This window comes from Plutella xylostella, chromosome Z (genome assembly GCF_932276165.1).
Source record: "Plutella xylostella chromosome Z, ilPluXylo3.1, whole genome shotgun sequence".
Classification (NCBI taxonomy): Eukaryota; Metazoa; Arthropoda; class Insecta; order Lepidoptera; family Plutellidae; genus Plutella; species Plutella xylostella.
In genome coordinates, this window is record NC_064012.1 from 4,838,195 (window position 1) to 4,861,930 (window position 23,736).

Sequence of the window (23,736 nt, forward strand, 5' to 3'; positions counted from 1 at the left end):
AGGCATTTCTTACAACCTAAGCTCGAATGAAATGTTACTTGGGCCAGGTGCAGGTACTTACACCCCCACAGATACCAGAATAGAATAGACCTTCAGTAGTTGTAACCGCCACATTCGTGAACGATATGAAAAAAAGTGATGAAAATTACAGTATTATTTATATATAAGTATAGATGATTCCACACAGCTCGTGGAATATTAATTTTATAGTTCACTGCTGCATGACTTGGGTTTGGCTTGTCCAACAGGAATAATATCCATGCTTGGCAGATGGATTGCAGATATCACACTGAACCTCACATCACACTTTTGACAAGACCCGGAAACAAAACCTGCCCGGTATCGCATCCGGGACACTCGGCACAGGAGTCAGAGTAAGTAAACATTTAGGGCCACTTGCACCAACATATTAAATCTAGATACAACATATTATATGGACTGACGTTTCTTAAATTGAGATTTGACACTAAATCTAGATTTAAAACTTTGGTGCATGTCACTCTTAGCCATCGGTTCGTATAGGTACTCCTAGCAGCAATGGGTAGTTTGCAATTTATATATTTATTTCATAAGTTCTTCGTTTTCGTGCTTAAAAACGCCAAAGGATTACAAACTGAACCCTACTTTTTGGAAAAAAAAGTTTAAAAAGATCACAGTACCTCTGCCATTTATGTACTACAGCCTACCTGGCTGAGGTCATTGGTCCACCGCCCAGATATACGTAACTCATGCATACAGGAATAAAATAGTACTATAACGTTAAGTAGTGGTAGGTTAAGTGCCAATTTCTCCATCCATATAAAATTCTTGACACATGGTTATGCTCTAACCGACTATGGAGAAATTGGCACTAAATATGTATGTATAAAGTAAACACATACCTATAACAAGTAGGGAGAAGATGTAGAAATATTTTACAGCCATATTTATAACCAATGGCTAACTGTACAGGTAATAAGAGCAATGCATCTTTAAAGGATGCTTCAGGCATTATATAGATTGTATTTATTAATTTATTCTTTTGAAACGTTTACCGCAAATAGATACTGGCTATACGCAACTCTTTGTAACTTGTAGCATTTTTATTACCTTAGTTGTAAGGGTTAAAATTCAACTTCATGTTTATGGGCGCGGTCCTGCCGATTGTACAATTGGCAATAGAGAAAAGTAGCGTTATTAACTTATTATAAAAGCGCCAAGGGCAATATCAAAGTGCTTTAGAGGAAAACAATTTCTAAACAAGGATGCATGCTGATGGGATGGTCGTTGTTTTTTTTCATTATTTTCCGTCATATTGCCGGTAACCATAAACTGATATTTTTTTTCTTGGATACCTACTGCGTTCTCTTCCTTTTAGCACATACCTAGCTACAGAGATTATTCATATCATATACATCAGTCCAAAGAATCGAGGTTTTACCTGATGCATTTTATAGTCTTAAAATTATAGGCTTTTAGAAGATCAGATCTGTGTGTGCTGGACTAATATGAAAATATGCAACATGACCTTTCGTGAAAACACCTGTAGTGCAGGATAAAAAATTGCTACATTAGCAGGAATGTCATGGTTAGGCCGACTTTAATGTGGGTTATGCACTACCTGCTATACAGGGTATTGCAAGAAGGGTAAGTATACTAAGCCGAAACCTACATGTGCAGCATGTTGTATCTGACCCCGAAAATGGAATCAGAAATTCAAATAATTATTTTTATAGAAACTTTGTTAGTCACGTGACTTCTTCTATGGAGAATGTTCTTAACGAACTTTGAACTTAGGGCCACTTGCACAAACATTTCAATCTAGATTTAGTGTCAAATCTCGATTTAAGAAACGTCAATCCATATGAAATTTGACACTAAGGGCCACTTGCAGAAACATATTAAATCTAGATTTAGTGTCAAATCTCGATTTAAGAAACGTCAGTCCATATAAAATTTGACACTAAATCGAGATTTAACACTAAATCTAGATTTAATATGTTTGTGCAAGTGGCCCTTAATCTAGTTTTAACATTAAATCTAGATTTAATATGTTGGTGCAAGTGGCCCTTAGTGTGTCAAATAATATTATGTGTAGCACAGAAGACTGGACCCAAGTAAGTATTACCTACCAGATTTCCGAGTCTCGGACGTAAGCACAAGTTCAAGGAAATCAACATCGAAAAATATAAAAACCAGTTTTAGATGAATTTAGGATCTTGACTTTGATACTCGTTACTGAGGTTATTATGGTGTTGTGTATTTTATGTTTTAGGGAGTTTAGGTAGTAAGCGGTCTCGCTAATCGTAGGTAATATTTAAGACTTTTAACCAATTTACACTATAATTTATTTATTTATTTTAAAAAGTATAGTTCTGTCACGGGCACATCCAAGACCAGAGAACAAATATCTGTGTTTAAACAAATATCTGCACCAGCCGGGAATCGAACCCGGGACCATTGGCTCAGTAGTCAGGGTCACTAACCCGGCAATGGCAATAGGCCCGCCCCCTATTACATTGGGACTAACATAAACACTGGCGAAAAGTGGGTGCAGCAATGCACCTCTGCCTACCCCGCAAGGGAGTACATTAGTACAAAGCGTGAGTGTTTGTTTTTTTTTTTAGTTCTGTCGTACTTACTTATTCTCATTGTTGAATAGTCATGAGCAGCCTGCTATCAAAAATATATCACAGTTGACAAAACTCATTAAACTGCGCAAATTTTGTATGTAGCGCAAACCCAAGCTAAGTCTATTTAAATGTACTTATACATTTATAAATATAGAACATTTAAGTATTCTGTTATGATTTGCTAGATCTAAATAAACAGTACGAGTAGGTATTCATATTTTTCTATTCAAACGAAATAAACAAATACAAACTTAAATTATTATTACCCTAGTATAAATAAACTACAGTAAACTAGTGTATTTCAATGAAATTAACATAAATTACTGAAATAAGTTAAAGAAAAATTAACTATACACTAAAACGGATTTTTCCATTTTAACTTTAAATATCAATGTTAATAACTGCATTTTTGTTCCGTCCAACACAACCATTTCTTTTAATAAATATTTACCGAATTTATTGAATACAACATTTTATTTGTTTATATTTTGTTTACATTTTATTTTTATCATTTTGCCAACAATCAGCGTACTTAACAACTACAAAAGTCTACAGAAAAACTTACCGAAGCTCACAAGAACAAGAAAAACCAAGAAACGGATCATTTTACAAAAAAAAAACACATGAAAAGTGATTAGAAAATTGTTCAGGTACGTCCTCGCTCGAAAGTGACTGTGGATACTGCGCGAGCGACTTCAAGGTTCCACTTTATACGAACGAAAACTGTATAAATTACACATCCTCATTTGTATAAATCAAGTGTACCCATATGTATATATTTGCTGTATCTTATCAAGCGCCTAATTATTAAGTAGGTACATAGATGAGTAAACATTGTTATTTGGTTTTATTATTTTTTTAAATATTTTTTTGGTGCAAATATTTTTATTTCTTGAATTTTCTGAAAATTATGCTAGTCCTGTCCATAGTGAGTGTCTGCGATAATCATGATTGCTCTCGTTCGTACTTTGTCAAACTAGATTAACCCTACTATTGAGGTGACAAATGATATTTCCTTACTAAGAGGTGTCAGTGAAAGTGTTAATGATAAATAATTGTACATACTTATAATATATCAATTTCGTTCCGCTCTATAAATTTTCTACAAACTGCATCTGTGCAAGTAAATACTAACCACACCACATGTTTATTTTGCTGTAAAGTTAAGAGTTCTTTGTAAATTATCACCAGACTCATCGTGAGTTGAAAAACGTGGCTAGCAAGTCGCCGTGAAGAAATTAACTGAGGTACTTTTTATATGGCTCTAATGGACGCACGAGGCATCTGATTGCCCAGTTTTTGTTCAGGAAATACTGGTTTCTAATTATTACTGTAGTTTAAAGGTGGATTGGTACCAAATATTTTGCAACACGTGCGGTTTTAGGTACAGTGGCAACCCTAAATTTAGCAGTTGCTATCCAAATTACACTTTTACCACATAGTAAATAAGCATTTATAGTATAAGTCGGCGTCCTATAAATGTACGTCACTATACAAGGAAAAAGACACCTTAAAACGTTGCAATTTGCACTAAAACTTGAAACTAGCTAAGTATAAAACAAAACCGGCGTGATGAGCAAAGTGTCACTAAGTGATTCTGGTACTGGAGTGGAGGGTTACTCCAGTACCAGAATCACGGACGGACTAAAAACTAAGAGAACAAGAGCTGTCGTCCAATCGGCGCGTTTGATACAACGAGTTAGAGTCAGATAGAGGCAGAGATAGAGCATATATAGAGCAGCAGCGCTCCGTATTTTCATTTTTCGTCATATAGAGTGACCCCTGTACCTTTAGGAGCCGTCTCCACAGGCGAGGATATTGCGGCGATACTATCGTCTAGCTCTAGTACCACGCGTTTCTACACTCTCGGAGAAGGTGTCTCCACACGGCGATATTATCGCTGCAATGCGACGAGTGGTTTAGTTCCAATTTCGCTATAGTCGGTTAAATCGTAACCAGATTTGTTGATGAATTTTACGACATCTCCATACTAAAATCTTGACAGATGTGTCAAAAGTCAACCAATAATCCCTGGTTATGCTCTAACCCACTATGGTTTAATTTGCACTTAGCCCGCGCGAAACGTCAGATAATCGCTGCTGCACTCGCAGCGAGTCCGTTACGTCTATCACAGGATTCGATACCTTTTTAGAATCTACACAAAAATATGAAAAAAGAATGTATCGTCAACTGTCACTGTCAAAATGTAAGGCAAATTTGTCAGTTCCGAATGTGACATTTGTTTTTTCCACATGTTTGTGTATATAGATTCGAAAATAGTATCGAATCCTGTGATCGCTGCACTGGCTGTTATTGTGAGTTGTTATAGATACGTTGCGATTCAGTTGCGAGTCGCGACGATACGCTGGCGGAATCATCGCTGGTCCGTGGAGAACGCCTGACGATAGAAAAGCGGACTCGTCGCGATTGTCTGTGGAGACGGTTCTCACGACGCGACTGTCGGAGTATGTCTTACCACTCTTACCCTTATTTTAACTTTGAACTAAATAAAAAAATATATTAGACCTTTTTTCTCATCGGATTGTTAAAAAATCTAGTTTCCTTAAATTCTATACCCCTCATCCATAAAAAAGTTATAGAACGCTCTGGCTATTGAACTCTTTTGTCCCTCTCTGTCAAAACATCCTATAACTTTTTTTATGAATAAGGGGATACCTCATATGAGTATACGAGGAGTATACTTATTTAATGGTTTCTAAGATAATGACGACCATCCAATTTAAGGCATGATGATCAGTATCAGATCATACTCTTCGCAAAAAAGAACATTCGGCTAGAAAAGCGTAATTTTGTGAGTTGTGAGTCGCGTAAATTCGGTCAGAGTTTCTGTTGGGCTGCAACGCGGGCGCATTTTATTCAGACAATTTAGTAGAAAAAATTTAGTTCTGCTACCGACCGCCAGGGGCGCTGTTAATATTTTAATACAAAATACTCGATGCATTCTACTTCACGTTCACGATGAAAATTCATGCTAAGATGGCAGTTCTATTGGAATTTTGCGTGTGAGTCGGCAGACAACTCATTTTGCGTCACCGTGTGAATAAAAATTGAGTTATCTATGTAATTGAATGCTGCAGATACTCATCATCATCACGATTGACTTTGCACTGCACACCCAAGTTGAATACGAGTATACCAAACTCTATTTCCTCCTGAGGCTTCCTCCATTTAACGTGTGGAATAGTCGCAGATAAAAAAAAACAAATAAAAGTCCACACAAGATAAGAAAACTCAATTACGGTTAGAGCATTGCATTGACCTAGACCTAGATACACAATTTGTCGTAATTAAAAAGGAAAACTTACGCCTAATATTCAAAAGGTTGCCAGACAAATAAATATTTAACTGTTTCATGGACGATTTAACACATTTGTTGTCGGTAAATGTAAAGTATCTTTACATTACTGTTTTTTTTACCCGACTGCCGAAGGAGGAGGGTAATGTTTTAACAGATATATTTTCAATTTTGTTTTAAAATATAGAACTAACCTTGCATTTTGTGTCCAAACCTCGATCTTCTCTATAGAATAAGTCCAGTGGAACTGAGGAACTACGGACAAAGAACCCATACAAGTGTGACAATAATCTCATTAGCCTTATTATCTTTCTGATAGCTCTGCATATACCACTACTGGCACGTGTATTTAAACATCAGCCCTTCAGGTTTACAAAATAAGAGTTAAAATTGCACGAAGCCAGGTCACGTGGATACCTATATTATTGACTTTGTTTAAAATGTCTACGTACCGAAGTATAAATGTATAGAACTAACTCATTTTCAATACAATTTGGAGATTAGTTACACTCTATAGAAAATAAGCCACACACTCTTACTGCCAGTTTCAATACTCTATCCAAACAATATTAGTCTATGACTATATCTATTTATTATATTAGTATATGCACCTCTGCCTACCCCGCAAGGGAGTACATTAGTACAAGGTGTGAGTGTTTGTTTTTTGTTTTGACTCTATCTATCGATAGCTCACAGTTACTTTCATAACACTTGTTAAACAGTGTTTAAAGTTTTTTGTCGTACCACAGTTTGTATTTTACGGTTTTAGAGACATCCCATGATTTAATTTCTCTAGATTTTATCCATCGACTTATTGTGTGAGACGTATCCGATGAAAAGTAAGATAATTTAAACCCAATAGGATTCCCAATAGGATTTGTGCGGAAGTCGGAAAAATTTGAACTATCATAGGAATAATATTTATTACTTTTAATCCGTCGTGACCGATCGTGACCTTAGCTATGTTCTTATGTAACAATATGGTAGTGTACATTCCTAGTCTGTATTGATATAAGGAATAGGGGTAAGTATTTTTTAAAATACAGCCTATCAGATTTGTATGTGCCTTGCCAACCGCTTTAGAAGTTGTTTCTGGACAGAACGTAAACGTTAGGTAGTTTTTTAGGGCCTTAAACACAGAAAGCCTTAAGGTATTTTTCCACATAAAGTGTTAATACTTATTTTGCTGGCGGTAACGGGCCATAAAAAATAGCTGTGGAAGCATTATAATAATGAAGATGATAATTATTATTCGGTAGCTCTGTTTTTATTGGACAGATTTTCAGAGCCAATACAAGAGGTTGCAAAAGTTGTATACTCCATAGATTTTTGTTGGTCACGTGACTTTTTACTATGGAGAAACAAACATATTTTTCGCGAATTTCTAAAATTTGTAGAACAAAAGTTGTTCAGAATGACCCCCTGATTCCCTCGGCTTAGGTTTTTTGTATGATTTTGAAAATGTCTGCTAATGTTTCTAACTTCCAATAAATACCTTCCGCACTCAGTCAACTTCAAGCAAACTTATGGAAACTTTTACATCTAAACCTTTTTGAAGGCTTTAATGGAAAATTAGTGTTTCCGCTTCCGGCCTCCTTATTAAGTTTTGACATAAGAGTGACAGCTTAATGTTTATTATTATTACAAGTAATTAATTGAAGGATTTTTTATACGTTTATTATGAAGGTAAGCTTGTAAAGATATTATATAACTTATTAGCCATTAGTTAAATTGTCTAACCGGCGTACTTAAAAAACAATTAGCGATTAGGTAAATGTGTATAATATATTGTGCTATAATAACGAACTTCGAACTTACTTCAATGCTTCATAGACCAGATAATGTGGGATGGCGATGGCCCACAGAGCGTACCTTTACCACATAATTTAGTGTTTCTCATTGGACCTAAAGAAGTGATAGTTGTTAAATTACCCATTCAAGGGTCTCTCAAGAGTGGCTATAACGATTAATCATAATTTAACTTAAATTGAATAAGTTAGCCCGATTACAGAACCATTTTACATTAGATATGTTCCATTTCGAGATCCTATCTTGAGAAAAGTTGTACAGTTAAAAAATTAGATCGTGTAAAGTCTGTTTTTAATCTCAGATACTAAATTGACTGATTCAGAACAGTTCATCTATAGTCAATAGGGAATATGCAAGTGGTTCAAATAAAGGTCAAATATTATTTATAATAAACTTTCTTGTTTCTTAACTACGACTCCATCATTATTTTTGATTATAATTTATTTTTGAGCAAGAAAATGAAGTTGAAAAGTACAAAAAAACTTCGGTAAATTCTAACTTCCGAGAAACGTCACCCATTTTCTTAGGGCGGATGTGACGTCATAATTCTTTATATATCAATCTCAGAATAATAACTTCTTTGCGTTTGCGTATAGTTAAATAAATGTCAAGTGTAAACAAAGAAATGTTAATGTCACCGAGTATTTGTGATGCTCGTTGTGATCAGATACGATGGATCACATAAAAATTCTTCCAATACGAGTAGATCCTAGCCTCCTATAACCTCTCCACTTCTTGTTTGATATGCTTGTTTGTTTGCAAAGTTTAGGACTTTTTATATTTTTTGTTGGTAGTGTATGGGCTGCCACTAGTTGTTCTATTGTAATGAGGCGTAAACAGCCATTCGCTAGTCAACGAGCCACTCAAATATGCTCCATATTGCAACACAATAAAATTCAATTTGTATTGTAAGTATTATGACATGAACATGACACAAGTTGCTCTTTCTACTTTTAGGTTATAATGGCAGTCGTTAGTATGGGTTCCGCTCATCTGGCATAATCTTTATTGACCAAAACTCATTTCGCATAACTCGTATGGTCTAAACTTTTTTGGCCGAACCATCACTTTGCCAAGACTTATGTGGCATAAGGCTCGTTTCGTCTAAAACTCTTTAGGCACAATCTTTAAACACCTAAGTTTCGTTTGCTCAAATTCATGTTCGTCTATACCTATGTATAATCTTGTTTCTCCTAATGTTATCTTAATGAATAATATATTAAGTATGTAGTAAATGTACAAATTGTGGTATTTTTCTCCTACATCCCGAAAATCACGATATTGTATGAACAAAAAATCGAAAGTTAACGACCGATATAGTTATTACAAACCCCATGAGATCGAAACCTAAAAATAGGTGCGACGACGAGCAAAGCGAGGAGGAGCGTGTTAGGTGCACATGTTCATCAAAACCAAAGCGGAGCGCAGCGAAGCGGAGCGGAGCGTTTTCCAAACAGCGGAAACAATACAAGGCACCAGTTTGCGCTATGTAGGGAGACGCTCCGTCAAAGTTAAAGCCAAACGAATATTATTACTTTGTATAAACCTATGCCATAGCATTATTAGGCTATTCAAGATTTGGCCATACCATTATTAGGCTAAACAATGTTATGCGAAATAACTTTTTACTAAACGAGATTTATGCCATACGATTTTCGGCGTAACGAGACTTTGACCAAACGTTACTATGCAATACGAGATTAGGCAAAAAAATCTTATGCCAAAAAAGGTAGAACCCGTTAGTATATTTCAAAAGTTGTTATTTTTTCTAAATTAAGTTATGGAAGAATTCTCGTAATCAGAAGAACTGGACACATTAAATTTATTACGCAGTATGAACGAGTAAACTGTGGCCAGCTGCGGAAAAGGACAGCAAAGACTATTGAAAAGTCGAGAGCCGTGTGCCCAAATATTAGGGAATATGCATATATTTTTATACTCTTATTCGATAGTTTAGATAAGGGGGTTTAGACCTTTGAGATATGCACAATGGTTCCATTCAAGAGAGCCAGGTGCAGGTTCTTACACCCCCACAGATAATAGAATAGAATGACCCACTAACCCTAGTCACTCTTACTGAGAACCAAAGTTACAGTAAGTACTTACAGACAATACAAATATTACTTTATATTCATATTGCCATAATAGCGTAATATTGTGTACAAAGGTCCTCTGGTTTGCGCGCTCCCATTTCAAAAGAGCTACTAGCAGCTATTTACGAGCTCCCATTACAAAACAGCCACTGGTCACACTTTATTACCATTACAAAACAGCCACTGATCACACTTTATACACTTCCTTTTTCGTTTGTTACCATGACAACATTGGTTTGTTGAAAATACAAAAGAACTCTGTGATTACTTGATTAGGTAAAAAATCTATGCCGACTGACGGGACTCATTATTCTGAGCCGTGAAATTAAACGATTATGACGTCACGACAGCCCGCCATCCTGACGGAATTTCAAAGTGGTCGTGATGGTTGTAATTTTTTAACTTTCTTTAAAATACCTTAAATTACTTATTTTGGCGTTGAATTTTTTTTTACTATTATAAAGTGATGTAAAACTATCCAATAAAAGTATATAAAAAAATTACGCATATTCCCTATTGTCCCGCAACACATCGACTGTTCGTGAACCGTTCAGAAATTGACAATTTAGTATCTGTGATTAAAAAACGAACTTTAGTTTCCTTCGCAATTCTTCCTCTTTCTTTTCCATAAAACTTCTTTAACGGAAACGGATGTGATGGAGCTGGGTGAGAGAAACGTCTCACTTTTCCGAAAAATGGATGTCTTTGACAAGCTAACCAGGGTCATCCAGGGCAGTGGCTAATGAAGCTTTCTTCAGACCTGATTTTACGAAGAAAGAACCACCGCAGATTTAGTATTCCCGGAAAAATGGCAAGTTAGAAGTGCAAAAGTTTTATTATAAGAGGAATATATTTTATATTAAAAATAATAGTATTCTTAATATAAAATATATTATATTGATTAAAAACAGGCAATCGGTAATTCTCCCATTCAGGCAGGCTCTTCTAAAAGTAATTAATGTGACCATCATATACATCGTAGTTTGTATAAAGCACTGCGAAGTCTTCCAACCTCCCAAAGACAAGCATACAGCCTCCTCTGGCCCCTTGGCACTGGACATAGACCAATCACAAACTGTCACTTTTGCTGTCACAAAACGTAAACAACACAATAAAATCATCATATTCAATCATATTATGTAAACAAAATCGAACAAATCTAAAAAATCAACTCAAAATTGGAAGAAAATTTCACAATAATCCAGAAAAACTAAGAAAACCTCTATAAATTACTGTCATGTTGTGAACCATGAGAAAATTCTTACAAAGGTAGGGTAACTTGGTTCCGTAGCTATATTTCGTACAAGCAGTTCCCGCGAGCTTCGCTTCGCCTTAAAAAGTTTTCCCGTGGGAATTCCGGGATAAAAAGTAGCCTATGTACTTTCAGTGTCTAGACCATACGAGTATGTATACCAAATCATTCATTCAAATCCGTTCAGTAGTTTTGCCGTGAAAGAGTAACTAACAGACAGACAGACACAGTTACTTTCGCATTTATAATATTAGTTAGGATTAGGATAAGGAGAGGATAAGATAAGGTCAAAAGTCAAAACATCGAGACCAGCTGAGCCTGCACTCTGAAAGCCTTCAAGGGAAACTGAACTTTCTCTTGAAGAAACTAGATAGGAAAAACGTTCAGGTACATTTTTTATATAGCTATTTTAACGCTGAAGCAAAATTGGTGGTCTGATAAGTATGTGTCTGCATTATCGTGGCTCCGACATAAGATTCTGGGGGGTCATTTTCATGCCATTGGTACGCTTAATACAACGAGATACAGTCGTGGTTAGCACTACATTTTTGCTTTTCCTGAACTTCTCTATCTATCATGGCTCTATCTCGTTGTATCAAGCGTGCCGATAGCGTGACAATTCTTATTGGTTCATTCTACGATTTATACAGGCTGTTGCAAAAAGGGTCTAAGCCTGAAACTGAAATCAGAATTCGAAAATTCGCGAAAAAAAAATGTCAGATTCGGGCTTAGATATACCATGCTGCACATGTAGGTTTCGGCTTAGTATACCAATTTTGCAACACCCTGTAGAGTGACCCCCTAGTGGGAGCACCATCCTTCGCTGTACAAATTGTGCATAGCCTATGTAAGTACTGTGTAAATTCCTGAAAGTTATGTCAGGCTCGTGATGCTGTCGCTCCCGGATTTTATTGGAAGATATTTGTTAGCAAGCCTAGACTGCATTTTCATGGTATGAAAATTCTTTATCGATCTTTGCAAACCAAAAATATGCTACGTCGCTAACGAGGCATATTTTTATCGAAGTACCTAATCATCATAAAAACTTTATTGATTATTATTATAGGGCGATGCACAAGCTATGAATGAAAAATCTCCGTGTACTGAAAGTCTATCTACAATAGTTACGGTAAGATTAAAGTATGTTTAAAGTTCGTATATAAAATCTTTCGTCTATGTTTTACGGAATACACAATCGATTTGATTCTACAGTATGTTACAAAAAAGTTGAAAAGTATGAGGGGCTAGATATATAGAGCAATGCATTTTTGCAATGCATGACGATGACGGCAATGTGAAAAGAAACTTAAAAACTGTTTAAAAATAATATTCAGTTTATTTCTATAATTACTTAATAAGATGTAGCCATACGGATATGGCCGGTCAGGTGGACACTAGCGTTAATATATAGAGTTTCAGAAAAGAGTGCAACGAATTGTGTTGTGATACACCCAGTATATAATGTGGGTAGATTTATTGAAAAAAGATAAAGGAATCCAATTTTTACCCATTTAGTAATGGCAGCAACCCGCATGCTCGTTACTTTAATTTATTATTTGAAAATATAAGTAAATTAATTGCCTTTGAAAGCTAAAAATACCGTACAACTTTTGCAATGAGTACCACTTTTACTATCTACCTACCTGTAGGTACTTACTATATGTTCAAATGGTGATTATTTTTCAGAATCATGAACAATTTGATGTGAAGGCCGCAATAAAATTAGTTGCACAGCTTGAATACTATAAAAAATCGACGGTTGAAATCGTAAGTGTCTTTGGAAAACCTCAAAATATGCAGTCACTGTGTTTTTCACATGTTCTATCATGAAACTTATAACAAACTGTTGAGGGAAAATAAAGATGGCTGGTCAGCGGATATCCGAAGCCTAAGTATCCAAAGGATGTTTTTAATTTCATGTTTTATAGAAGTATTCATGAAAAGCACACACACAGTTGACACAGTGTTTATCTCAGGGATTGCTTATTTAATTCCTCGATCTCATTAGCCTCATCACTATTACTCGGTCGCGAAACCCCGCCTCGGAATTAAATATGCATCTTTCACCCCTTATCGGGTAACAAACAATGTACTATTAAAAATATATGTTATGCATATAAAATGAACTTTTCAGGAAAAACAAATAGGTGAATTAGAATTGGAGGTGCACTATCTTACCGAAATGAGTGACCAAGCCAAGCCCAGCTACTGCCGCAGTGCAGCCGGACAGAACATCTGCTTCGCACAACCGGTGAGCCACTTCTTCTTCTTCTTAGCGTGTCTGTGACAAATACTAGAGCTGCTAGCCTAGCACGAGGTGCAAGATGTGCGCGTCTATAGAGCTTCCACTATGTTATTGCATTTTTGACGTTTCCTTATGCCAAAGTTATTCGTCGCGAGCGTCTTGAGGCCTAACCTCTCATGCCTTGAGGGATTATCTTGCGCCCCGTGCTAGGCCTTCTGCTTTAGGGTTTTATTTACGAGTGTAGTGAAAGGATTAATTAGCCAGACAGAATTGCGTCAGTCGCTGACTGCCCAGGGTACAGTTAACTGTATTTTGTATTGGAATATTTACTGAGAAGACGGCTACGTGTATATATTTCACATAAGTTTATTTATCTTCATCTTTTATTGTAACTAAGTATGTATTTTGTATACAATAAAGTGTTAAAATAAAAATAAAATAATAAGTACCTAATAATATACCATATAAAATCAAAACCGTAAGAAAGATTTACTTCACAAGGTTATGTACATGAACTGAAAAAAGTACAAACATACGTAAAACACAACCAATCAAGAAAGATCAGGTGAACATGTGCCTTTTGAACGACTTCGGGGATTTGCCGTAATCTCTACCGCTTGTGGGGGATTGTGGGATGCCGATTGCCGATGTCTATGTCACGCAACAATGCGTGACATAAATATGTGAGAAACATCGAATGTTTTAAAACAAATTACATACACCCCTTGTCACTACCCCGGAACATTCAGCAATTCAGCGGACCCGAATGCAAAGTTGAAAACTAAGTAATTAGGTAAATATAATATAAAAAAGCTTTGCCTAAATTATAAATATACAGAGTGTTGCCAAAGTGCTAATATAGTAAAGTCAAAAGGAAGTGACCCGACATTTGGAAAGTCGAAAATAAAATTCACTCCTCATAAAGAATAAAACATTATTTTTCTTGTAATATAAAAATATATGATGTATTTGTATATTTTCTAATTATTAAATAACAAAATCATTTTTTACAGAAACCTGGTCCGCCTGTACCTCCAGGAACGAAAGCGGTAAGAAATGATATCACTTTGAACTTGACGACAACATCCATTTCCAACGACTGCGATTGGCTAATCTACAATGATGCCAAATCTCCTGCCAAATTCAAAATTAAATCGATAACTGTATTATTTTGGGATTGATCAAAGCCAGTTTCGTTTCTGCTTACGACGCTACCGTTGTGATTTAATACTTGTAATATGTAAAAGTGATCCATCATTATCATCATCATCAGCCAATAATCATCCACTGCTGGACATAGGCCTCTCCCAAGGAGCGCCACAACACTCGGTCCTCGGCCTTCCTCATCCAACCACTACCAGCTACCCGCCTAAGGTCGGCAGTCCAGCGGGCAGGAGGGTGTCCGAAGCTGCGCTGCGTTTACCTGTTCGTGGTAAAAGTGATTATCAACAAATTACTAGCCCGTATATTGGTGCCCAATTGAACGCCACAACACTAGGTTTTCCTAATCCAACCACTGACGGGTCACTAACTGCCACATATTTAAGGTCATCCGTCCAGCGGGCTGGAGATCGGTCCACGCTACGCTTGCCTGTTCGTGGTCTCCACTCGAAAATCGTTTACACCGCTGGTTATCGGTTCTTCAGCATTCAGCCACCTTAGCTGCTAGCATATAGATTTCTGACACTATTCTTAAAAGTAAGTACTTACCTAAATACATGTAAAAACTACCTAAGTACTTACTTATTTAAATTCCAGGCTCTATTCCCAATAGAGCTAGAAATACAAGTAGGAATTTTATAACAACAACAGTTGCTCAATCTTAGAAAGTTATGCAAGTGCAAGATACCCTACAGCTGAAGCAAAACACAGAGACTAACTAAATTGTTACTCGGAAAATCTGTTGCAGGAGGTAGCCCATTAAAATGCAAAGGTGCTCTCCTTCCTTTGATGCTACTGAAATGTCCGCAAAACGGCACAAACAATCCCTCTTTTAAATAAATATTATAATAGGTACCTATTTGTATTTATATTATAAAGAAAACCCACTTACAATAGTAAGTTATTTAATGGAAATAACGTAAAATAAATAGTGGCTAATAGGAAAACTGACAATGCGTTTTCCTTTGAGAAAAATATGTAGGAATATGTATTGTATGTTTCAAATGTAAAGAAGTGAATACATTTTAGTAGAGGTAAAAAAAAACAAAATACTTTCAACTTCTGACTAAATAGACATAGTCCTAACTCCAACTCCAACTAAACTTTAAATCGCGGCTTCAGACTAGCTTACTTTTCCGCGTATACGGTCTTTGGACCATAAGCGCTTACAATACAAGCGCATTTCATAATAAAAGGTGTCATGTCACTTATAACAGCTTAGAAACATGTCAACGCTATTACGAGTTATGTACCAAAATACGCACCTATGTGCGCTTCAAAAAAACGAGCTTACGCGCTAAAAAATACGCTACTCTGTAACCGCTCTGGGAGGACCCACCATGACTTGTCACGCACACGCGTAGGCCTGTGAAGGCTCAATTTAGCATGCCTATTGTCGGAAATAAATTAATTGTACATTTTGGTAACCAAAACACTGGAGGGTTACTTTATACTGATAAAAAATGATCGAACGAGAGCTGTCGTGCAATCGGCACGTTTAATAGAAATAGAGTCGTGGCTCGCGCAGCAGCGCTTTGAAACTTACTTTTTCGTGATATAGATTGAACCCCCTGGTTCGTAGTAGTGCCAGAATAATAATAGAGTGGTCTATTGTTTGGAAAATATATTCATGGCTGAGTAGTCGCCATTGTCCGTAGCATATATTGGTCACTCAAAACTAGATTACCAGGGTTAATTTTCAGGACGTGTTATTATGATGAATAATTAATTATATTACATATGATTCATTATTGTTCTAGTGCGGAGTGTGTCCACCATGCCCCGCTCCGTGCAACCCAGACGCACCACCAGTAAGTTAAATAACACTCTAATTCGTAATGAGTAGCTTCACCTATAGTATATATATATATATTTATTTACACTTGGTATTTAGAAAACTCGATCAATCTTTTTAAAAAACAATTTATTTCAGACCCCGGCTGAGAGGGAGGTGGCCAGACTGACTATACAACTAAAACAGTGCGAAGGACTGTTCAAAGCGAAAGTCACTGAGGTAAATATCATTAGTCATCATTATCACATTCGTTACTTTACCTTCGATGCAGCCACAACCAAACAAATCGGTTTCCTTAGTAAGTTTAGTAAATGTGCTTAAACCAAAGTAGCGTAGTAGTAGTTGAGTAGGTATTATAGTATCATAGACTAGCATACACCATCAAGTTGAAGCTTCCTAGAAGCGCAAGACTAAACTAAACGTAACGTTGATTACAAGACTCTCTACGAGGCGGTTCCATTTGAGAGAGCCAGGAAAGTACTAATACTTACACCGCCACAGAGAATAGAATAGAATAGATTGTAGCGATAGCGGTGCCTCGCCTCTTCTCGCCTCACCTCGCTGTCACACCGCTTTGTGTCGGTTTTTGGGCGCGACTCAAAGCACGTGTGAGATAGACTGTAGCGGGGAACTGAATAAAATAGACAGTGTAGATACTGTGGATGGTGAGTTCCCGTGCAGCCTTCACTCGTCATGGCACCCGAGCGCCTCTAGGAGTCTGGATCCGCCATCACAACTCACCATATATCTTTGATTAAAACACAGTGCGCAATTCTCCGGGCGGACCTTTTAGCCACAAAAGAAGAGCTGGAAAAAGAGAGATGTCAGCACCGAGAGGTCCTCAACAAGCTGCGGGAGTTGGAAATGAAATTCGAGGGTCTGGCCACTCAGACCAACAACATGTTTGGGAGCAAAGAGCAAGCGTATGAGCACGAGGTCAGCGTGAGGACGCTGAAGCAGTGCTATAAAGAAGCCAGGGAGGAGATCGAAGAGTTGAGGTTACTGATGAAGGAGCAGAATGAACAGCTGCAGGATTACAGAGTCAAGGTTTGGATTGTTTTGTTATTTGGAAGTTTTAGGCCCTTTCTCCACTGGTCCGGCGTCGGAAACCGCTATAAAAATATCGGACAGTACTACTGTAATATACTACTTATGTGCTAGGTAAAACAGTTACTACTACCTATGGTCAAGGTAACACTAAACTTGTTCGGTGCAGTGTTAAAAGACCTTTAAGGCTGTCCCTATGGATTTATAATTGATGACTTGGAAATAAACTTGTGCAATAAAATAAATATAAATTGTATCTAGTAGTTAAAGAGTCATGCAGGGCTCGAGATTATTGGATCATACATGGATCTTTCAGGAAACTAATTTTGTTATGTTTTTAGTATCTGCAAGCTCAGCAGCTTGTCGAGGAACAGAAGAAACAGCTGGACATGATGGACATGGACAACACGCGGATCAGCGAACAGATCAACTTGGAGATCCAGCAAGTAAAGGTAAAACTGCACAAAAAGTTTTAAATAAAATCTTGTCCAAAATTATGCCAAGCAAATGATGCTGGATGCTGCGCTGTAATGAACGAGCAATGTTTTACTTTTCATTTCAACCGATCATTGCTTCTGTTTAACACCAGCACAAGCATTTGCACCAGGAATATATTTTCAACAAGTTTTATGCAATGTTTTGGTCAAACTTGATCTAACCCAATCGTATTAATCCAAAAACAGTTGAAGTTCCAAGAAAAGTTGCAAGAGCTGTCTCCACTGCCGGACCTGCTGAGAGCGACCCAGTTGAAGCTGAAGGACGCTCAGCAGTCGCAGGCGGTGGCGGAACACAACGCTGAACAGCTGGCCAGGGAACTACTCATTTGCAGAGAAAAAGTTAATATTACCTCTGTTTTCTACCCCTTCTTAAATTGAGACTAAACTAGGACATCATCGATATATAGTGGTGTAGGCAGCTAATTCTAATTATGGTGTAGATGCTATTCTGTAAAGGGTTGCTATTACAGCAATGACATTGATGCAGTTTTTGGATAATGAAATCTCTATGATAATGTCAGTAACTTAGCACGTAGAATCTTCTTCTACATTGATGTCCATGTTTGGTTGTTTGTGTGTTAATGATGGATTTCTCTTAAAATCTTCACACAGATCCATGTCCTTCTTCACGAGAAGCGTGCCTCGTCAGCGTCAGCTACGTCAGATTCGAAGGCGGTAGACCGCGGAGATGAGAAGCTGATAGCCTCGCTCAACCAGCGCATCACGCAGCTCACCGAAGTCAACCAGGCTATGAAGAATGAGATTGAGAGACTCAAGTACGCAGATTTTTCTTTATATTCGGCCTTTTTATCTGACCTGAGATGCACATTTATATTTGTAGTACATCAGCAATGTAAGCTATACAGTAGGTAGAGGTGTTCATCGCACAATACTATATAACAATCGTTGGCAGTCTTAGCAACGGTTTTTCTTAAGTTATCGTACTATTATGAAACTACAGTACCTAATAATTCATCCAGTAATTATATGATAATAACGTACAAACGAAATAATAGTGATCTTCTTTGTGTCTAGAATAGATAAAACGACCAGTTCACTGTCCAATCCATATTGACCGGTCCGTATTGGCAAAATATAGTAGCAGCTTTCTCGATGCTATTAGTAGAGTTTACGACAAATAAAGTTCTCTCCGTTATAGTCTAGGAGGCAAGATCCTGAAACAACTTACGAATTAGGCAGTAAAAGCAGAAGAATTGAATATACTTAGCTAAGTTTCAAGAGTACATTTTTCGCTACTACGTTTGTGAGGACTTCGGAAATAGTTGAATGATCATATACTGCAATTTTAGTTTTCATTTCGTTAACGTGTTGAATGTTAACTACGCCTCACTGAGTGAGCAGTCTATTTATCATCCGTTATAGGTATCCTAAGTTTTTCTCCTGCTGTTTGGATAGAGTGTAAACTCATTCTCTTTTTTTTTCATACTAACTCTGCACCAGAAAAAAACACGTATATAATATATGATATATTCATATAATATAATTTGAATTTGTTTTAGTCGCTTGCTCCCGGTCTATCACAGCCCGGGGCTTGAACTGGGATTGAGTTATCAGAGCAGTGCACTGACACAGCCATCGACTGTGTGTGTTAGCGGGAGCATGCATTGAAAACCGATGGTTTAGTCCCCTCCGGCTGTGGAAATAGAGCTGGAGTTTATAATAATATTATTTTATTTATAATATTTTGCCTAAATTCATATTTGAAAATCACCGCAGGCCGGTTAAATTCGAAATAGCTATTCCAACTTTTTGACAGGTTTGTGAGAGGTCTGTCTGTGAGTTGGTTGATTTGGAGCTTTGGAGCTAGATAATTTATTTATCTATTTATAGATAACCAACAGCGTTACAAAGTAGATTATACATAAGAAGTATGTGTAAGGTAAGGCCAATAATAGGTATCCTTAAGTGTATATAAATTACAATGTTAAAGAGGGTGCACATAATAAAAATGATTAGAATAATTATGTGCACCCGAAACAAGTCCGTGCGCGACGACGCGACTCCAAGAAAAAAGAAGTACCTATCCAAGAGAAGTACGAGGGCGGGTCAATAAGTCCGTGACTTTTTGAAGAAAATACTGGTTTTTTGATAATTTTATTTTGAGCTCTATACACTTTGTCCAAAGTTTCAGCAATTTTTTTATCCCTTTCAAAAAATAAGATTTCTCGAGGTCATCAAAATACCCACCTTGGCCTTCTTTGGCGCCGATTCACCCCGAGAAACCCACTGTTTAGACTGCTGTTTGGTCTCTGGTGTGTTGTGGTGGATCCACGTTTCATCCACGGTTACAAAACGGCGCAAAAACTCGTCCGAATTTCGGTTGAACAACGCCAAATACTCCTGCGAAGTTTTGTCATTCGATTGCGTTTGTGAGCAAACGCGGCACCCATCTTGCGGAAAGCTTTTTCATACCCAAGTGATCATTCAAAATTGAAACCACTGAGCCACGTGATATCCCTGTGGCTTCCACTATCCCTCTCACTTTCAATCTCCGATCGGCCAACACCATGTCGTGAATTTTTTCAATCATTTCAGGTGTAGAGACCTCAACTGGGTGCCATGAACGTCCGGCATCTTCCGTACTTGTACGGCCACAACGGAATTCAGTAAACCACTTTTTACCATAGATATTGATGGTGCAGAGTCCCCATAATCTTTATCAAGCTTAGCCTTGGTTTCAGTGATGGTTTTTTTCCCAAATAAACATGGTTAGTGAGCACACGAAATTCAGTTTTTTCCATTATGTTTTTAAATCACGCGGTAGTTGCTAAGAACGGGTGTAAAACACAAACCAAGTGACGTAACTGGTCCAAATTTTGACAGATGTCAACTGAGAGTTGCCTGTTGACAGGAGCAGTGTTGTTCTTTCAGTTAAGTGGCGGGAAATTATAAAAGTCACGGACTTATTGACCCGCCCTCGTACCTAACGTTCCTTGATTTGGAGATTTGTAATTTTAGGCAAAATTTAGATATTAGTAGGTATCAATATAATATGTAAGTACGATCCAAACCGTCTTCTTTCCAAACCTTGAAATATTTCGCACCTCCCTGATACATTGTGGATTGGTGGGATCACTTATTAGATGTGTACTTTGTTGTTTTCCTTAACTTTAAGAGCAAAGATTGCATTGTCCCGGAATTTCCACGGCAAATATATTAATTAATCTTGGAAGTGTAAGTTTCAGGCACAGCCATTTGAACATACATTTTAGATAAGTCGTCGGCTCGTGCCACGGTTAGGGTTTAAAAAACTCCAATCTTTGTCTTGAGAAACAGACACTCTGTTTAAAAGTTTACGTCTTAAGCAACTAGGATACTTAAAATAATATTTAGGATAATTAAATGGGAAGTCTTTGACTTCGGAAGATAATGATTTAAAAAATCTTGTCTCTAAAATCTATTTTAGACTGGTAACCCTGTTTTTATGTATGCTGCAAATCAGCATCAAATATGTGATCAGGATCATAAGCACTCTATTCTATTCTGTTCTCTGTGGGGGTGTAAGTACATGCACCTCTCTGGAGTGGAACCTTTATGCATATCCTCATGGTCTAAACTGCCTTCCTAAGCTTGGACCATTTCCCACCACGCTGATCCACTGCGGGTTGGTGGGTTTACAGTGTTCACATATCTGATATGCTAAATCTAGATATGTATGTTTTCTCACGATGTTTATAATGATAAGCACTCTTATTGAACCCTTATCTCCTCAGGAACAACGTGATCCGCATGGAGGAGGCGTGCCTGGCGTCAGACAAGCGTCTCCAGGAGAAGCTGCACGAGTGTGCCGCCCTCGGTGGGGAGCTGGACCGGTGCCGCGACGACGCCGCCCGCGCCATGGCTCGGGCCAATGAGAGGACTGACACTATGAAGAAGTGAGTGAACCGTTTTGGTTGGACGGCTTATAGGCTGTTTCTAAAAGCATCGGATTTTATCCCGCACGCGGGATTGCACGCCTTTTGCCGCGTCTCGCGTGCATATTCCACGCGTTACAATGAATACTTACTTATATAAACCCGTGCGGGGCAACCCCGCGTGCATGATCAAATCCGCATGTTGTGAAAACAGCCTTACCGCAGCTGTAGATAGCATAGATGTCGCATGTGCATGTATTTTGTGTGCCAGTTTCCGTGGCGAGCCAGTATTTAGTAGCCTGTCATACGTGTGTCGGTTAGTACAAAATGTATTTAAAATTTGATTTAAATACGTTTAGCGTTTGGTAAAAGTGACCCTTCGTGTAGATTCGAAAATAGTATCGAATCCTATGCTCGCTGCACAGATATTGGTTTGAAATCCGCTGCTTTGCCCTGCTCTGTTGCACAAACAGCTTTCAGTTTAGCACCAACTAGACTAGAGGATTTATAGGTAGGTACTATGATGAAAGTTCTGAATGACAAGTGTATTACCATTTTCGAATTTTAATGCCGCATACCGGTCCGAAACACCAAGAGTTTTCTTTCAACATTTATAAATTTTCCAGATGTCTGCAAACAACGGTAGCAGAGTTAGAGAGGCAGCTGGCCTACGCCAGAGCTCAAGTCAGTACTGCGCACAAGGAGCGCGAGGAGGTAACGATTCATATGATTGTCAATTTGCTATACTGCTTATTATACTCACAGTAGTCAGACAGATTCGAGGTATTCGTGTCGAGACTCGTGACGTTTAGGGGCCGTCCATTAATCACGTGAGGCTCAAAGGGGGGGGGGAGGGGGTACAGAAAACCTCACGAAACATCACGAGGAGGGAGGGGGGGTTCTCGTAAGACATCACGTGTATTATTTTTTTGTCAAAAATTAGATTTTGGACGGCGCAAAAATTTTAACGATTTGTAGTATGACCTATATTTTTTCTAGTCAAAAATTGCCTTTACATAGACTTCCAAAAAAATACACGTGATCCAGGGGGGGGAGGGGGGGTTGGTCCCAAACCTCACCAAATATCACCAGGGGGGAGGGGGGGGTCAAAAAATGAGAAAAACGACCTCACGTGATTAATGGACGGCCCCTTAAGATTTTACCACAATGTTTAGTCCGCTGTTCCTATCCTAGTAATAATCTTGTGATAAATACTAATAATACGGCTGATGAGCTGTGTAGTCAGACAAGTCCAGGTGCAGTTTGTTATAGACTTGTCAAAGTAGTATCTACTTATTTAATAAAATATACAGCTACGTAGTACACTCACGTGCGATGAAAAAGTTCCACCTGCCATTAACGTTCATGTCACTGGAACTTTTTCATAGCTCCAACATGTCCTGTCCACATGACTCAGTAAAATCTAACATAATTCATCTTTTACCCAGCTCCAAGCCCGCATGCAGTGCCACATCAAGCGGTTGAACGAGAACTTCGAACAGGCCCAGTGCAGGATCCAGCGTCTGACCACGCAGGTCAACGACCTGAGGAGGGCTCCTGGCGACGATGACGCTGACGAGCTCGACTGCACCTGCAAGAACTTCTTCTCGGAGGTGCCCAACTGATGAGAGGACCAGCCAGCTGCTGGTCACCATCGACATAGTGCTGCTTTATGCCTAGTTTAACCACAGTCTGTTAGATCATTAACACTCCTGTTACATTGAAATGTCATCAATTATAAGTCATCTCCATATTAAATTCTTGACAGATATTTGTGTCAAAGGTCAACAACTAATTCCTTGTTATGATCTAACAGAGTATGGTGAAACTGGGGCTCTCGTGTTTTTATACCCAAACTTGCTAACAAATCTCTCATTCTAATAGCTACCAAAATTAGGTTTTGATGAGTGTTTCATGCTTTCTAATAAGTACGAAGGCAGGGCTTGAATTGTATATTGTACTTAAATCTTTTTCGTAAAATTTAATCGTTGTTTATCTTGCTCAATTTCGACAATCTTACACTTTCAACATTTT

At 37.8% G+C, this 23,736-nt stretch overlaps 2 protein-coding genes across 3 annotated transcripts in view; one reads left to right on the forward strand and one right to left on the reverse strand.

The window, feature by feature from the left end:
• The window catches only part of LOC105381556 (isopenicillin-N N-acyltransferase), a 33,175-nt gene extending 26,959 nt beyond the window's left edge, over positions 1-6,216 (reverse strand). The window contains exon 1 of one of the 2 annotated variants that reach the window (XM_011551314.3): positions 6,123-6,216. In XM_011551314.3, coding sequence (XP_011549616.2) covers positions 6,123-6,129 — 7 coding nt within the window. In that variant the 5' untranslated portion in view covers positions 6,130-6,216. Of the gene's footprint in view, positions 1-3,177; positions 3,334-6,122 lie in introns of those variants that run through there. The other variant, XM_011551313.3, reaches the window with a different exon arrangement.
• Positions 6,217-10,960: 4,744 nt separating this feature from the next.
• LOC125491204 (CAP-Gly domain-containing linker protein 1-like) lies at positions 10,961-23,719 on the forward strand. Its single transcript, XM_048632612.1, has 14 exons — positions 10,961-11,099; positions 12,149-12,211; positions 12,769-12,849; positions 13,217-13,333; positions 14,341-14,376; positions 16,249-16,299; positions 16,422-16,502; positions 17,049-17,330; positions 17,672-17,782; positions 18,014-18,166; positions 18,440-18,603; positions 21,562-21,723; positions 22,329-22,416; positions 23,151-23,719. The coding sequence occupies exons 2-14, from the start codon at positions 12,164-12,166 to the stop codon at positions 23,325-23,327; spliced, it is 1,551 nt and encodes a 516-aa protein (XP_048488569.1). The 5' UTR covers positions 10,961-11,099; positions 12,149-12,163; the 3' UTR covers positions 23,328-23,719.
• Positions 23,720-23,736: the final 17 nt, after the last annotated feature.

Coding starts and splice junctions, on each gene's coding strand:
- LOC125491204 (XM_048632612.1), top strand. CDS start 12,164: ATGAATGAAAAATCTCCGTGTACTGAAAGTCTATCTACAATAGTTACG. Junction 12,850..13,216: donor AAAAATCGACGGTTGAAATC/GTAAGTGTCTTT, acceptor TGAACTTTTCAG/GAAAAACAAATAGGTGAATT. Junction 17,783..18,013: donor TGGAGATCCAGCAAGTAAAG/GTAAAACTGCAC, acceptor ATCCAAAAACAG/TTGAAGTTCCAAGAAAAGTT.